A 17,810-nucleotide genomic window follows, 5' to 3' on the forward strand; every position below is an offset into this window, starting at 1 on the left:
TTAAGTGTTTTTTCACTAATGGTTGGTTGAGAAACATAAATGCCCATTGTTCAATCAAGTTATACTCGAGTACATGTTAATTACATAGACAGAATTTAGAGACATTTTATTTGCCAGCGTGAAGGAATTGGCGGCATCTAGCATCGTGCATACAGACTGAATGCCCCTCTGCTCACCCCCCCTTTACAAGATTTTGGTAATAAGCCGCCAAGTAAACACTATACTTATAATTTCTTATAACTTTGCTCACAGGAGACACAACGTTTTACAAGTGTGTCGGAGAACTATGGTGGCCTTTGGGTGACTTAAAAATGTGAAATGGTCCGTATTAGAGCCAGAGTTAACTATAACCTTAACTATAACCAAGTTAAAGGTGGGGTAGGTAAGTTTCAGAAACCGGCTCGAGTGCACTAAAATTTGGAAGTACACAGCCGAAAAGAATCCGCCCCTTCCTTCAGACTTCCTTACAGAGCACCTCCTCCAACACACATGAACGCGCACATGACGTCAGCAGACTGGTGAAAGAGGCCGCCTGTTGCTGGCGAGTCATTGAAGTACTGCTGCAATGCACGCCCAATGAGGGCACGAGATACATTTGTGCGTGCACGAGATGGAAGGCTGACAGACAGGGCGGCAATCCAATCCGTTTAGCCGGCCCGGCTAAACGGATTGGTCGTGCTCTTTACAGTACTACTGCTTCCACAGATGAAATTTTTTTTATGGATTTTTTGTCAAAGCACTTAAGATATTCATTGCTATCGGGATGTTAAGAGCATTCTATGGAATATAACAAAAAGTGTATCTCGAGCCGGTTTCTGAAACTTACCTACCCCACCTTTAAGGAAGAAAAGATGTGTTAGAAGCACACTTATACATTTGTTGAATGTTTTGTTTAAGTGTGGTGTTGCTTATGTTGTGATTAATCTTAAGCTTCCCCTTTACTTCGTTCTCCAGCAGTGGACGTCAGTGCGCTGTGCTCTCAGGATGTGCTGCGGGTGCTCATGTCCCTGCAGCCCGTACTCCAGGACGCAATCCAGAAGAAGAGGACGATAAGGTCGTGGGGCGTTCAGGGTCCCCTCACCTGGCAGCAGTTCCACAAGATGGCTGGACGGGGCTCTTACGGTAAGGCTGTAGCCAAACTGGGGATGTTTGTTTTAACTCCAGCTGTCAGTGAATCAATATTGTCCACCTCATGTTCAATTGAGGTTTCAGAGGCAGGCATAAGACTCGTAGAGAAACTGTGTTTGAGTGTGTGACATTTAAGTGTGTGTCTTGGGGAAGAAAAGCTGTGGATATTGTCAGGTCAGTAGGCAGGGTGGTCCCTCTGCTGTGGTCCAGATGTCTGCTCTGCTGGGACGAGCTGTCGGATGGTTTTTTGCAACATCACATTCTGGTGCACAAAGGAGGGAGGGGGGCTGACACCTCATCTGTAAACAGAACTTCCTCACTGATCTTTCTCTCTGCGCCTTTCCACACTTGGTTTCCCTTTCTTCCTCCACCTCACAGGCACAGACGAGTCCCCGGAGCCCCTGCCCATCCCCACCTTCCTGGTGGGGTATGAGTACGACTTTGTGGTGCTGTCTCCCTTCGGTCTGCCCTACTGGGAGAAGCTGTTGTTGGATCCCTTTGGCTCGCAGCGGGACGTTGGATACCTGGTGGTCTGTCCTGACAACGAGGCCTTGCTCAGCGGTGCCAAGAGCTTCTTCAGGGACCTCACCGCTGTCTACGAGGTACGGTCTCTTGAGGAAGGGTGGAAATGTTTTACTGTTAAGGCTTTCCAAGTGTTATGTTGCTTCAATTTTTACGAACTGCCGGTTTGGCAGTTAATTGTACACATAGAATTATTATCTAATGTAATCCGTGATCACTTTCTATTGAAAACATATGCAACATTTCACTGCTAGACCTTAACTCAAGCTAATGGTTTGTGATAAAAAGAAGAACATATGTTGTTTATATACATACAAGTGTTCGCCTCTCGGTGTTTAGTATTTATTACAACGGTTTGTTTTTATTTATTTGTGCTGCTTTTCCATTTGCCTTGTAAATGTATCCCTATAGGTTTATCTACAAGTGCAACCAGTATTTTTGTATGTATCTTACAGAATATGTAGTTTAGCATTTGGGGATTACATTTTTATAAGATTATAGAACCTAATGTTAGCGTGTTGGGGTAATTTTTTATTCTTTGAAGTGGTTTTATTTTCTATATCTTTATATGAAATGTGTAATTGTCAATGAGTAAATTGATGTTAGGTATTTCCTGCTTCTCTGTTGCACGTGGTGAATGTAAATTGGCGGTCTTGCAGCCAGTCCCTATTTAAGATGGCTTTTTATTACCACCCCCCATTAGCCTGTTGAAGGTTTAGCAGTAAAAAAATTACACATATCATATTTTTGCAGGTTGAAGAGCATGCAGGAGTTTATTTGCAACTTCCATCCACTTTTTACTCTCCCTGGACCTGTTTCATCCAATATCTGTTGTCTTTTGGAATTGCAATCATGCACTTAAGCAAATGAAAAAACACTGTTATCTAATTACAGCCTCTTTTCATTGTCAAATAAATGTATGTTTATGTACCAGTTCAAACACTCATGGTCTTTTCCATCCTGTCTATTTTCTAGTCATGTCGGCTGGGCCAGCACCGGCCCATTTCCAAAGGCTACCCCGATGGCATCGTCCTTGTTGGCGGCAGCGGAGCCAAGAACCTTGTGGATCAGCCGGTCAGCGATTGGTTCCTCAAGGCTGCCAGCAGCAACAGCGACGCCTTCACTAAGCTCAAACTCTATGCACAAGTGTGCCGACACAACCTCGGTACGTGTCTTTTCCAGCCTGCCGGGTTCCTGCTGCATCTTCTGTTGCGGAGTGCTCATTTCACACAGTACTTTGTGCTGAATTTCCACCTCCGACACCACTCAGTTTAGTTATAAAAAGTCTAGCTACAGAGCCTTGATTGTTTTAAAAGAGAGCTTGATATCTGTGTAGGAGGAGTTCAAATGGAGTCTTTTCATTTTTCAGAGTGTGATTGATGTTATTAATGCCGTGCTTTCTCCCTTTAGCTCCATACCTCGCCTCACAGCCATTGGACAGTTCCCTCCTCACACAGTCCAGCCCCCCGCCCTCGTCCAACCAGTCGTCATCCACACAACAGTCCAGCTCCACATCAGGCTCAGTGGGCCAGCAGTGCCCCGTGAACTCTGCAGGCTCCTCAGTTCCCAATAACAACAACAGCACTAACAACAGTGGGTCTGGAAACGGCCCCGCGTCCTCCAACAGTCTGGTCACATCCTCAGGCCAGCCGCCTCCCAAGCCCAGCTCTTTCCCCCCCTTTGGGAACATGGGCCCCCAGGGCCAGGGGGGGGAACAGCTGGGACAGCAGGCTGGTACCCAGAATACTGGCACCTCAGGGGACAACTCCAGCAGCCAGGCCCCGGGGCCAACAGAGCCTCTTGAAAGGTACCGCAGCACACACAAACCTTCACACCACTGAAACATTTAAATAAAATTAAATAAAAGTGTCGTAGGTCACAACAAGTATTGATCACTTATTACTATCTACGTATTTCAATTTTGTGAAATCATTGTAAAGCACTTAGCTGATAATGATTTATGAAATGATAGCATACAATTATAATCCAAAATAAATATGTTTACTGCAAAGTTGCAGAAGAGTTGGGTTAGGCAAAGAGTTCGCTTAGCAACACTCAAAGGGATTTTCTGAAGTGTGGTTGTATGAAGTGTGCATTATAGCCACCTTAAATAAATCAATATCATTTAAGTGTGTGTTGCATTAATAATACTTTCACAGCCCTTTCCAACATTCTATTTAAGTGCCAGTTTAAGAGCACATTTTTGATCATTGCCATTTGAATACATTTTGAATGACTGATTAATGAGTTATATTTATAAATGTGTGATATATTTTTTAGTAGTCATGACTGTGACTCAGCCATTCAGAAGCTGAAGGCAATAATAAGTGAATTCGAGAGAAGGATTGGTTTATTAATACTGCGTGTGTGTGATCCTCCTGTGCTCTCCACAGCACTTTGGAACGAGAGAAAATAGGCGTTCCCACGGACGGGGAGTCCCACGCCATCACGTATCCACCTGCCATCGTTGTTTACATTGTGGACCCCTTCAGCTACGAGGAGACGGACGGGGGCCCGGGGCCGGTGCCGTCCCACTCCAGTGTGTGGACGCTGGGTTTACTACGCTGCTACCTTGAGATGCTTCAGTTCCTGCCCCCACACATCCGCAATTCTATTTCAGTACAGGTAAAGCTCCCTGGAGAGCCACAGTGTTATTGCTGACCACATTGTATTTGATTATCATGAAGAGGGAAGTACATTAATGTCAGTGTGTCAAGTACTCTGATTTTCAATGGCACAATTACTGACATTATCATATGAAGTGGTGTAAGTTGAGAGACCAGAAAATACAAACGCCTTAACAATATCATGCAATACAATAGTAGTAAATAACAACTTGCTAAAAAGGCTTACAATTTGAAGTCTACTTTGATTTTAATCCACTTTTCGAGGGGAGCACAGATTGGTTCCTGCTTTTTTCTTTAAATGAATAATTTTATGTTTTTTTCATCATTATTCCTAACCTGAAATCTCTGACTGTTTTCTGCTTCTTTAAGAATTATAGTTTGCATTTGTATTAGCACTGTTAGAGAGATTATATAGAGTAAGTGTTGTTTCTAACAGCCTCTTTTCTCCCCTCAGATTGTCCCCTGCCAGTACCTGCTTCAGCCAGTTCGAGGAGAGGATCGTCACATCTACGCCCAGCACCTCAAGTCTCTCGCCTTCTCCGTCTTCGCTCAGTGCAGACGGCCACTGCCCATCTCCACCAACGTCAAGTCACTGACGGGCTTTGGCCCAGGCCTGGCTATCGACACTGCACTGAAGAGCCCAGAGGTAAATGCTGCAGTCAACTTTTAACAGTGGCACTCAAATATGTTGAACAGAGAAAGATTTTAGCTCTTTTGCTAATCAGAATCCGCTGTGTGTTGATATGCTAGCATTCTCCTCTGATCGATACGGAGGCAAACAGAGGGTGACACTTTGCCCCAACAGCAGTAAATCAGTTGCTTCCAGCTCCCCCTCAAAAAATAAACGTCACCTCATGTGACCCAGCCTTTTGACCCCACTGTTTCAGTTTGCCACAGGAAAAAAAAAAGTCTACGAGATTTCGAGTTTTTAGTGCTAACCATCCTGCTAGTCTTTTCTTCTGGAACAGGACCAAGGCAACTTGTAACCCTCTGCTACTTCAGAGTTTTCTTTCCATTTTCTGCTTGGCTAGCTCCGGAGAACTCCGTAATTGGATCTCGACTCCCGGTTTAGACAAAGGGGCACCTTAGATCAGGAACTACTTCTATGGACATCCTCTCTTACAGCCAGCACCACCTCTTACCTGTTACGCACTATCAGACCTTGAGCCGGCTCTCTGGGAGAACTGGGTTATGGATTGGACAACTTGAGTGACATGTGGGACATTTTTGCTTACAGTAAAAAAGCTAGTATATAAAAACTAGTATATGAATTCAGTAGAAATTGTAATTAAAAGACAGTATATGCTGCTGTGAAAGCCAAGCATGCACGCACAAAATGTACAACCAGTTTGTCCTGTATGGGCTGAATGTATCAGAACTCCTTTATCCTAACATCTTCACTTCCCAATCTGCAGAGGCCGGAGTTTCTGCGACTCTATACACCTCCGTTCATTCTAGCACCAACAAAGGACAAGCAGACGGAGCTCGGGGAGACATTTGGGGAGGCATCGCAGAAATACAACGTGCTTTTTGTGGGATACTGTCTGTCCCACGACCAACGCTGGCTCCTGGCTACATGCACTGACCTGTATGGGGAACTCCTAGAAACCTGCATCATCAACATCGATGTTCCCAACAGGTAGGACAACCAGCATCTACACAGGGTACTAAAATAATTGGATTAACATCAACAGAAATCAATTAAAGCCACTAAACTCACTCAATGAACTTACTTAACTCTGAGTACTCAATACACAAACACAACAATAGACATGCGTAGCATGGTCAAAAAGGGTGGATAAACGATTAATCTATTTGTTGTGGAATACCATTAGGAGAATGCTATGGTAAAAAGATAGGTGTCTAAATGTTGTTTAAAGGTATTTACAAATTGTGATCCCATAGCTCTTCAGGCTTAACTGAATATCTGTTCTTTTGCTGTTTTTTTTTTTTTTACTCAGTGTGCTGCGAAGGATCCAGCGAATGATTGACCAAAATGAAACTAAACCACTGTCTTTTCCAATTTAATGCCAAATGAAAAACTGGACCCTATGGTTTCAGCGGTTAGGTTTGGCTATGTGCAGTGCTTAACAAGCACGAGAATATGGTGTTAAATCTGCTAATATTCAAGAAAAATAAAGAAGAGTGCTAACATTATTGAACAAAACTCCAGCAGTTGTAAAAATGAATGGTGATACTCAACCAAACAGTTAAATATCGCTGCCAAACTACATTGCGTAGCAGAATAATCATTGCTTCTTGTCAGTCAATTATAAAATAGTTTGTAGTTGTGTTTAATGTATGAAACACTACCAGCTACAGTATATTTAGAACCCACTCCTGTCTAACAATGTCCTTAAGCTTTTTATAAATCTCTGTAAACCACGGCCCCTCGACTTATTGCATTAATTACTTTCGTGTAACAAACATGTCAGCTGACAGAAAGCGGTGTTTTTATTTGTAGTGCAGTAATTTATTTAAAAAATGTAGTCCATCACACTTGTCTGAACACTGTAGCACTCACACCAGTGTTGCACATGTACCTGACTGGTGCACTTGTCTCTGAATATCTCACATCCAGTGAGACACAGCTGCATAACAGATGTCTGTGACCTTACAAAAGGTTCACGGCAGCTGTTACCCACATTTGAAATGTGTCTGCTTGAAATCAAAACCGTGATTTTTGCATCAATTTATACAGTAGCATGCTAGCTGTCAAATGACACTTTTCACTTGAGTGTACATCAGCCTTGAGAGAAACGGCACACAGCTGTCAGCACTATGTTAAAGCAGCTCTATAGATTCACAGCCAAACTCTACATATAAATGTATTCATCTCAAAAAGAGAAGAGATGATTCCAATTGTAGCTATTCCATCTGCAGCCATTGGCAGGTACACTCATAGCATTCAAATAACAGCTTAACTTTACAAAATGACTATTACACTAGTTAATGTTGAAAAGACTGGTTGCTCAATAACCATTTCTTTGCACCATGGGAAAAAGACTAAAAGTCTGTGCATGTTTTAAGCTTAGCTGGAAGCATATTCCAATGCTTGAGGGCCCTATATGAAAAATCTGATTATGCAAAGGCAGAGCACCTCAGTGCGATGTTTGAATCCGATACATCGTAAGGTTCTACCTATTTGCTCGATTATCTTGATCAATCGAATTTCCGAAAAGGACAATGATGGACAATGATTTAGATTGAATGATTTCCTATCAACAAACCAAGCATAATGTTTTTTGTGATTACTGAAAAGTGGTTGTGACATGTGAATCGATGTGTGTTTGGCAGGGCGAGGAGGAAAAAAGGGTCTGTTCGGAGGCTGGGCCTGCAGAAGCTGTGGGATTGGTGCTTGGGACTGGTGCAGATGACATCAGTCCCCTGGAGGGTGGTGATTGGTCGACTGGGCAGGATAGGACACGGAGAGTTAAAAGGTAAGGAGGACTAGGTTAATATAAAATGCTTCAAAAGCTAAATATAATCCTGCTGAAATACTTTTAGCATTCAAGTGTTTTTCGTACAACATGTTCATTCCTCTCCTCTCTTCATTCTCCAGACTGGAGTATTCTGCTGAGCAGAAGGAACCTCCAGTCCCTGAGTCGCCGTCTGAAGGAAATGTGTCGAATGTGTGGCATCTCGGCCTCAGATACTCCCAGCATCCTCAGCGTTTGCTTAGTTGCCATGGAGCCCCAGGGATCATTTATCATCATGCCAGGTAAATTGTGTGCACTGCACATTGACAAACATCATAAATATTCTTACTGTGTGTTTTAACGCACACTTCTCATCTGAGTCGCATTACTCCTCCAAGAGAGGCAGTGAGAGGTGTGTTCATGTCTGACTGTGTGAGTGCGGGGCGTGATGGATGGCCGCAGCATATCACAATGCGTATCCCCTCCTTGTCCAGAGCAGATTGATGGCAGGGGAGATCATGTACATTTTGCTCATAAAGCACTGTCTCTCAGATGCCCATTGATCTCAATGCGGTGTGATGGAGAGACAGATCGATGGGTTTATTTTGGGAAAGGAGTGGGGGGTTGTCAGTGAATCATACCAAGACTGTGTTGAGCGATGCTGAGCCGAGGACATCTTCTTTTATTTGTAAAAAGCTGAAAGAGATTACTAAGACAGTGTTATCCTCAAATTGCAATTTTGTATCACAGTTAAATAGCTTAACATACATTTAAGAGAGTTTTTGGAACAAGACTTAAAGGGTCCCTATTGTGCTTTTTGGGGTTTTGCCTTTCCTGTATGTTATTTGGTTTTTGTGCATATAAATGGCCTGCAAACACTAAATCCAGAAGAGAGTTTCTCTCCCAAACACTTTGTTTTTAATATAAGTATGTTTCTATCAAATCAACTCAATTAAAATCAGTGAAAGGACCATGGTTTCTGTTAGAAACAGGCTGTCAATATCCTTGACAAATGGGAGAAATTCTGGTCATATATTATACTGTATATATATATATATTTTTTAAAGCCTTCCTATTAATTAAAAAAAGAACTTAATTTAGAAGACTAAAGATCCTTCTGAGCTGCACTGTTAATTGATCCATTTCTCTCTCCTTCATCTGGGCCTCCCATCAGACTCGGTGTCGACAGGCTCAGTGTTTGGCCGCAGCACCACCTTAAACATGCAGACGTCCCAGCTGAGCACCCCCCAGGACACCTCTTGCACCCACATCCTCGTCTTCCCCACATCCGCCTTCGTCCAAGTGGCCAGCTCCAATTACACCAACATCGACCCCAACATTGACATCCTAAACGCCAACCCTGGTCAGTCAGCTCCTTCATCTATCCTGTGCTACTTCCCTAGGATTCTCTTGTGTTTTAACACAGTGTGGCTCATCTATTTGCTGGAAATTAAACTGATTTTTATCGGGACATTTTTTAATTCCTGTGTTTTCCCTTTTAAAATGCACTGTTTGCTTACTAATCCTTACTGTTTACTTTTCCGCGAAAAAAAAAAAAAGTTTTAACAACATTATTTATTGACTTTTCATTCCGGTATAATCATTTTGCGCAAAGATGGCACTGTTTGTCAGAGCACTTCATCCTTCTGGGATTTCATGAAGAACAGCTCCAACGCCTGTGTGTATGGGAATGCCTCTGGTGCTGGTCCATTAACTGCCAGTGTTTCCCACAGATCTGAAATATACTTTGGGGGGTGGGGGTAGCGGGGGGGGTTGAGGTGACGTGCAACAACATTAACCTTTCTGTTGGTCGCTTGTTAGCAGACCCTTCACGCGATGGCAGAGCGAACAGGTACAGGTACAGGCAGGGTCCATAATGATAGCCCTATAGTTTAAATCTACTACCCACACATGAACATATGGAAATGGGTTACTATTGAAAAAAATAATGTATTTATTAATGTATTTAGGAACCTATCCATGTGATTTTTAGTGGGGGTCGACCTCAAATCCTCTAGGGGGGTCCAGGGGCATGCCCCCCCGGTAAGATTTTATTTTTTATTTTGGAGTTAAATGCATCAATCTGGTGCATTTTGAGGGGAAAATAAAGAGACTAGATCTATGGAAACACCTATATTAAACAGAACTGTATACATTTCAATAATCATAAAATCAAGGCCATAACCAACAACATCCCATTTCCAATATGAAAAAAACACTGAAACTTGTTTATTAATTTAGTTTTGGTTCATTTATAGTTGTGAGTGTGTCTGTGCTCCTGAATCAGCCTCTCCTGTCTCCCTCCTCTCCCCCCTCTCCATCCTCTCCCCCTGCTCCTCTTTGAGGCAGCAACAAAGACTAGTTTTCTCTCAACAAGTTTTAAAAGTGTATCTTACCTTTTTTCACCTAGTTAACTTTTTATTTATTTATTCATGCATATTTTACTAATCACATTACATTTCATTTAGCTGACGCTTTTATCCAAAGCGACTTATAATGACCGATTACAGGGACATTCTCCCTGGAGTAACTAAGGGCTAAGTGCCTTACTCAAGGGCACACTAGTGGTGGTGTTCCTGGCGGGATTTGAACTCACAGCCTTCTGATCTTCAGCCCACCTCACTATCCATTAGACCAATCACTACCCTCTCAAATGGAAATATGTGTTTACATAAATGGTGACCACACCGTTTGAGACCCACTGAGAACTTAGACTAAGTTAACTATCTAAACACTCAGAGAGTCCTTTACCTCACCTGAGCTGAGGTTATCCCGAGCTTGAATGACACACATAGACCAATCAAGGGCTTTGATTTATGATCTGTATGACAGTGGCCATGTCGGCAGGCCACATCATGTAGACAGCCAGTCACCCTGTGTGAGGCAGGCCACTTAACAGGCCAGAAGGAGGCGAGATCAGAGCAAGGGAGCGAGGGATCATTGTCTACAAGTTAATCGATCGCAGATGGCGTCGTGGTCACGGACGAATTAAAAAAAAATATATAAAAAAAAAACGTTATAAAAAAAACAACTAAATGGGTCGCGAAATATACTTGGGCAGCCGTTAATATACCTGGGCGGCCCGCCCAAGTATAGTCTATGTGTGGGAAACCCTGACCCTCAAGCACCTTCAGCTTGTTTCCTTTATGAAAATATATGTATTGAAAGAAGTCTGAAGAGCGGTCTACTACATTCCTTAATCAGTAAATACATCAATTATCCACGCAGCAAAAGCCAACATCTAAATAATATGGATGTTGGCTGTGTATTGCATAATGATTATATAATTATATTGTTTTTTGCCACAGAAAGAAATACATGTTATTTTAGCTAAAAACATAATGATAAGAACTAAGGACTATTTAGATGCTTTTCCAAGACTAAAAGGGTGTATATTATAAGTAAAAAAAATAATAAAAGGTTATCACCCGCAGACCTGTTGAATAATTATCCTGATTTCCGCAGATGGGCCTGATGCTATCGGGATCTTTGACCTGCTGGATCAGGAGAATGAGTTTGTGGACCCGGACATCATCAACATCTCGCCCAACACATCACCAGTTCACTCCCCCGGCTCTCATTACCATCACGGGGGTGATGGCAGTAAGGTAAATCAATTTGTACATGCACACAGACCATAGTGTGTACCATATACCAGTGCTTCTCAAACTTTTTTCAGTAATGTACCCCCTTTGAAACATTTTCTCAGCGAAGTACCCCCTGACCGACCCCGAACATTTTTGATCGAAAAAGCCTATACAAATAATTACAATATAGTGATGTTCCCTCAGTGTGTGATTTATTAACTCCTTCATGCATGCATTACAACAAACTAAGGATATTTTCATTTTATGCATGAAAAAAATAACATAACAACATTTTTTTAAACTGATTTTTCCAAGGAGTTTAACAAACCAATGAACAAAATGATATATTATGCAAAACTATAAAATACAATACACAAATTTGACATGTTTATATGAGGACCCCCTTGGTGGTTCTAGGAATATTTTATATAAAATTGTGTTTTCTATTTAACTTATTGTACTAAGATTATTTTTGTAATCATGCATGGTATTTTTTTAATTAACTTTTTTTTTTTCTTTTTTTCAAATCTCACGTACCTTAGGGGTCCATGTACCCCCATTTGAGAACCACTGCCATATACTATACCTTGCACTTTTGAAAGAAGCTTCGGTTTTATGTCCCATGTCATGACACATTGAAACAAAGCTAACCTTGAGTTTGTATCGTGCTGCAGGGCCAGAGTACAGACCGTATGGAGTCTCATGAAGAAGTTCCTAACCTTCTGCAGCAGCCCCTGGCACTTGGCTACTTTGTCTCCACGGCTAAAGCCGGCCCCCTACCTGACTGGTTCTGGTCAGCCTGTCCGCAAGCCCAGAACCAGTGTCCACTCTTCCTCAAGGTACCCGCTGCTTCTCCTCTAACTGATGTTTTTTATAATAGGTTGTTCTTAGCTCTGCGTTTTAACAGTGAGTTAAAAGGCAGAGCTTTGTGAGAAACGAATAAAACGAATCACTGTTTAGGGAACTTTGACAAGCGTTTAGTATGTGTTTCATAAAGCTCCAATGTAGTTAAAGCCCCGGTGTATTTTGTTAGGGCAGTGGAAAACATAGTAATTGTACTCTGGGCGGAATAAGATAACTTGCAAGAGGTGGTCTCGATCCATAGTGTGGTTTTATTGCAGTGAGTCAATTATCAGACTTGAACCAAAATGCAAAGATTAGGAGCTTTTGAAGAGGACTGAGTTCTGGTCCGGAGTCCGGTGTTTGCTTTATCTTGGGGCCGAAGACCACAGAATATGTCCACAACAAATGTGACACTTAAAAAGTCATTAGCAAGTTCAACTCTAGCCCTGACCTTTTTGTACGCACCATTCAGCAAAAATAATTGAGTCAGTTATTTAATCAAAGAAGTATTTGGTCTGCTCACATATGTGCTGTGGGAAAACGAACCAGTCTAAATAGAATACATACCAAAATGATACATGTTTCTGTGATTGAGACTAACTAATGTACTATGACTGGTTTAAAGTGTCCTTAGCGGAACATTTAAAGAAGCTTACGGGTCCTTAGTGGACCAATAAATACTGCAGAGATAATAATAAATGTTCCTAGGTATAGCTCAAAATGTGCTTTTCTGATTAAAATAAGATCAGAAGATTGATACCTCTCATATCTGTCCATTGAATATAAAGCTATCGCTGCCATATGATTAGCTTAGCATAAAGACTGTGGAAAACAGTTAGCCTGGCTATATCCAAATGAAATACAATCCGCCTATCAGCCCTTCTAAAAGCGAACTTATCAATAAGTTACATCGTGTTTGTTTAATCAGTGTGAATACAGAAAAAGAATGCTATGAGGTCCTTTATAATCCCAGTGGTAACCCAACACCTCTGCATAAACTCTCATTTTGATTTGCACTGATCACCCTTGGCTCTGAAATGAGCTCCAGCCTCACTGCTCTGTGAAAAGGGCTCTAATTATTTAGATGAGATGTAATAAAAAAGGTTAATAACTTCATTATAACGCCATTGACACCACCTCTCTCTCTGTGCTCCCTCTCTCAGGCCTCTTTGCACCTCCATGTGTCTTCAGTGCAATCAGATGAACTACTGCACAGCAAACACTCCCACCCCCTCGACTCCAATCAGACCTCAGATGTACTCAGGTAAACAACACACTCCGCTAATGTCAAGTTAACACCTGCTGACTGTGCTTTCAAGGGGATTTTATACAGACTAAAATAGTATGTTTTGATACAAATCATGACGATGTACTAGAGCTAAACATGTTTGAAACAGCTTTAAATGCCGGATGTGCACTTTCTTTATTATAGCCTAGGATGGATCTTCTTCTTCTTCGAGTCCGTAGCAATCTCAGATGTCGTTCTGCCAGTATCGGGCACAGGCCACAGCTGATGGGGTAGGTTCTGCCAGGTCTTCTGGACTGCACCGGGGGGGCATCGGCACATTCCAGTAGGTGGGACATTGTCTGCACTGATCCACAGCTGCACGTGTCTTCTGTGGTGTAGTTCCACACTTTCATCAGTGCTTTGCACCTCCCCTGTTCCACACGCAGTCTATTAAGTGACTTCCAGGTTGTCCAGCCAAGGGCGTGGCCACTAGCGAGGCTTTCCGTTGGTGTGATTACTCTGTCCAGCCATTCAAGAGCTCGTGTGTCATTTCTTTGCCATTCATCTTCCCAGATGTTGGTCCTTGCTGCTTGTTAGGTTGTTTGGAGGGGCAGGACTGTCTGCACAAAACTGGCTCTGGATCGGAGCCTGCGTGGGGGTGCTACGTGGCCATGCAAGGGGTGTCTGATGTCTGTCTCCTGTGTTCTCCATTCATCTTGAGCGATACCTAGTCGTCTGATGTGCGGGGGGAGAGATGCCGGCTAGCACATAGAGGCACGGGACAGGTGTTGTCTTAACGCATCCCGTGATGATGCGGCAGGTGTCATTCAAGGCTGTGTCGACCAGTTTGGTGTGACGTGATCGGCTCCAGCTTGAGCAGGCATACTCTGCTGTAGAGAAACACAGGGCCATGGCAGTTGCACGGATTGTTGGTGGATCTGCGCCCCCACTTGGAGTTCACTAGTTTGCGCAGGATGTTGTTTGCGGGTGTTGACCTTTGCTTTGGTGTTCTCCAGGTGTTTCTTGAACGAGAGTGTCCTATCCAGTGTAACACCAAGATACATGGGATGCGTATGGTTGGACAGTTTGTGGCCATCCCAGGTGACGCTCAGTTCTTTTTTAGTGTCTCGGTTCCTCAGGTGGAAGCTGCATAGTTGGGTTTTTGATGGCTTGGGTTTCAGGTGGTTGTTATTGTAGTAGCTTGACATTTCTTGCAGGGCACTTTCAAGGGCAGGCTCAATCTTCTGGAGGTCTACTTGTTGGGTGGTGATGCAAAGGTCTTCTGCGTAGATGAAACGCTGGCATTCTGGGGGTAATGGCTGGTCGTTTGTGTATATGTTGAACAGGAGGGGGGCTTTCCACTTGCTCCTCTGGTAATTTAACTGGACCTAGAAGCGCCTGTTGTGGAGGCTTTTGATGACTTGACACAGATTCAGGTCACCAGTCATGTCCAATAGTTTCCTGACCATTGTACGGTGTTGGACAGTGTCATAGGCAGCAGAAAGATCTATGAATGCTGCTCCAGTTATTTGTTTTCCTTCATACCCATCCTCAATGTGTTGGGTGAGGTTGAGTAGCTGTCTAGCACAGGAGCGGCCAGGACGGAAACCAGCTTGGTCTTTAGTCAGCTTGGTGTCTATGAGTGGCATGAGGTGTTGGAGTAGCAGCCTCTCGTAGAGCTTGTAAGTGATGCAGAGGAGGGAAATGGGTCGGTAGCTCTTTGGGGATGATGGGTCTTTGCCGGGTTTGGGGATTGCAACCACTTTGGCCTTTCTCCAGACAGGAGGGATGTTTTTTTGTGCCATACATGTGTTCAGCATCTCCACGTGCCAGGTCTTTGCGTTAGGTCCCTGGTGCTGTATCATTTCTGCCAGTATGTCATCAATCCCTGCTGCTTTTCCGGGTTTCAGGTTACCTATTGCAGTTTCGAGTTCTTCTATGTCGAAGGGTTTGGTGAGAGGGCTGGCTGGTTGTGGTTGGTCTGATACCACTGTGCGATGGTGTTCTCCTGTGGGTTGGCGGCGGTGTTGGTTACGGCCGTTGGCCACCAGCTGTGATGCAACCGAGTTTGCTGTGACCGTTGTGATTATGGGTGGTGTGGTGTGGTCTTCGCCAAGACGGCGGATTGTAGCCCAGGCCTTCCTGCTGTTATTTGTCATATTGGTGTTCTCTATCATTTCCTTCCAGACTTTCCTTCGTTCTTCCCCAACTTCACTCATCAGGGTCTCTCCAAGTTCCATGGTGGTAGAGGAGAAAGGGTCCTAATTATATTCCTCATAGTAGGCTTTCAGCAGGTCGCTGGATGTTTCTGATAGCCCAGGAATATACTGTGTCTGGCATCCCCTGGGTATGTGACGTCTGGCTGACCTTTTTACCAAGTCTGTGAAGTTGGAGTAGTTATTGGGAAGTGGTGGTATGTTAGATATGGAATGCTCTATCTCCTGTTGGAATGACAACCAGTCGGCTTTCCGTAGGTTGAACCTCCTGCGGAATGGGACGGTGGTTGCTTGGAGAGCGGATCTAACGGTGGGTATGGGGGATAGGGTCCAGGACTTCCTTCTCAGTTCTGGATGCGATGTCACTGCTTACACAGGCGAGGTCTGGGTTGTATCCTCGTTTCCATCTGGCGCTGTGGAAGGATTTGGGTACCTAGGATGGATGATTTAGAACAATAAACACTTTTGTTCTATATATATATATATGACTTTTTTTAAACCCTGTGAGTCATCCCGTTACATCTCCAAATGAAATACTAACTTCCATCTGTGTGTCTGAACAGATTTGTGCTGGAGCAGTACAACGCCCTCTCCTGGCTGACGTGTGACCCGGCCACGCAGGACCGACGATCATGTCTACCCATTAACTTTGTGGTGCTCAACCAGATGTACAACTTCATCATGAACATGTTGTAGCCAATAGCCTGTTACAGTGGGGGAAATAGATAATAGAAACATTTCAAAGAAGAAGACTTCAAGACTGAAGAAAGAACCAGAGCAGCGTACGGAGCTGGATCCCGCACCAAGATGTCAGCTGTTCCTGCTGAAAAAGTCCTGTCCCTGTGAATCAAAGACATGCACACACAGACAAGGGAATAAAGAAGCCAGAGTCGCAATTATTGAACGTGAAAGAATGACAGATGGTTGTCATGGTATGTAGCATGGCAGCACAGTCACTGGCCATCTGTATTTGAAGAGACAAGTCTATCTGTAAAGTTATTGGAAGAAAAGGGACATATTTGATCAAGGAAAAAACTCATGAATGAATCTTTTTTTTTTAAGATCTGAAATTCCTTTGTATTCCTTTTGGGGTGAAATAGTATCCAAATGAAATGCTTGCATCTATCTTATTTATTGTACGTTTTTTAAATGTATAATTTGTCTTATTTCCTAACCTCTTTTATATAATAAAAAATGGAGAAGGTTTATATCACCTTCCTGCTTTAAAGCAATTGGTCTAAGATATATGTAATCGTCTTAATTAAAAAAACAAACCAGGACAAAAATCTCATGAAAATGAAATAAAGTCCCAGTAGGTCGCTTTTAGAGTATTATTTTTTGTAATGAGACAGAATATTTGTATTGCCACAATGTACAGATGAATTAAGAGTGGAGAATTATGTTTCATGCTTTTAAGCATGAAGGACTTACAGCAAAGCTGTAGCTACAGAGGACTTGTACAGCAATGAACTTCACTGTGTTCAAATAAAGAGGTACATTGTTTGTATATAGTATTTATACCACACATTTAGACACAAAACCAAACGGCAATATATATAAATAATTATATATGAATGCCATGCCAGCAGTTGGTGGTGTGGCTTCTGTTTTAGGAATAAAGTGCGTCAACTTATTTACCTGTGCTTGTGATTATTGCTTTGGGGAGGGGGACTGTGATGTGCACTTGGAGAAGGACACCAATTGTGGAGCGGAAGGAAAAGTATTGGTACCTCTTGGGCGTAGCTGACCTCAGGTTTGACTTTTTATAGGAAGGAAAATGAGAGCACATGGCAGAAGGGCAGTGTTATAGATACATTTAGACCAGTCCCATTTTACTTCATTGTGAAAGTAAATGTGTGGTGTAAATTAACTGTAACCGGATATGGATGGCTGCCCAGTAGATGTGCACTGTTTGTGCTCAGAGGAAAACTATACTTTGGTATCACTGTTAACCATGCAAATGTACCAATGTTTGCTTGCTTAATGATATGAACTTCAATATGTATGTGGTCTTTTGTTGAGTGTATAAATACATTCATTATTTCATAAAACCCTAAGAAAAATATTTTTAGTACAGTGCCATGTTTTGATTTTTGGAAATCGTGGTTAGATGCAGAGTAGCCTGGCCATATGCTTCTACTAACATGTAGGCTACTATAAAGTAGATCTTACACGTTACATCACTAGTGGAAAATGCACTGGGATTACCCAGTATAATAAATTGAGTCAAAAACTCTTAC

General features: G+C 42.8%; 1 protein-coding gene across 2 annotated transcripts in view; it reads left to right on the plus strand.

Moving 5' to 3' along the window:
- The window catches only part of med13a (mediator complex subunit 13a), a 98,796-nt gene extending 81,592 nt beyond the window's left edge, over positions 1-17,204 (plus strand). For both annotated transcript variants that reach the window (XM_034204094.1, XM_034204095.1), the window contains 14 exons: positions 955-1,122; positions 1,507-1,730; positions 2,626-2,815; positions 3,061-3,457; positions 4,044-4,275; positions 4,732-4,923; positions 5,693-5,916; positions 7,575-7,717; positions 7,840-7,998; positions 8,871-9,059; positions 11,162-11,304; positions 11,958-12,122; positions 13,290-13,390; positions 16,134-17,204. In XM_034204094.1, the coding sequence (XP_034059985.1) occupies positions 955-1,122; positions 1,507-1,730; positions 2,626-2,815; positions 3,061-3,457; positions 4,044-4,275; positions 4,732-4,923; positions 5,693-5,916; positions 7,575-7,717; positions 7,840-7,998; positions 8,871-9,059; positions 11,162-11,304; positions 11,958-12,122; positions 13,290-13,390; positions 16,134-16,266 (2,660 nt within the window). In that variant the 3' untranslated portion in view covers positions 16,267-17,204. The remainder of the gene's footprint in view (positions 1-954; positions 1,123-1,506; positions 1,731-2,625; positions 2,816-3,060; positions 3,458-4,043; positions 4,276-4,731; positions 4,924-5,692; positions 5,917-7,574; positions 7,718-7,839; positions 7,999-8,870; positions 9,060-11,161; positions 11,305-11,957; positions 12,123-13,289; positions 13,391-16,133) is intronic.
- Positions 17,205-17,810: the final 606 nt, after the last annotated feature.

This window comes from Gymnodraco acuticeps, unplaced genomic scaffold (genome assembly GCF_902827175.1).
Source record: "Gymnodraco acuticeps unplaced genomic scaffold, fGymAcu1.1, whole genome shotgun sequence".
Lineage (NCBI taxonomy): Eukaryota > Metazoa > Chordata > Actinopteri > Perciformes > Bathydraconidae > Gymnodraco > Gymnodraco acuticeps.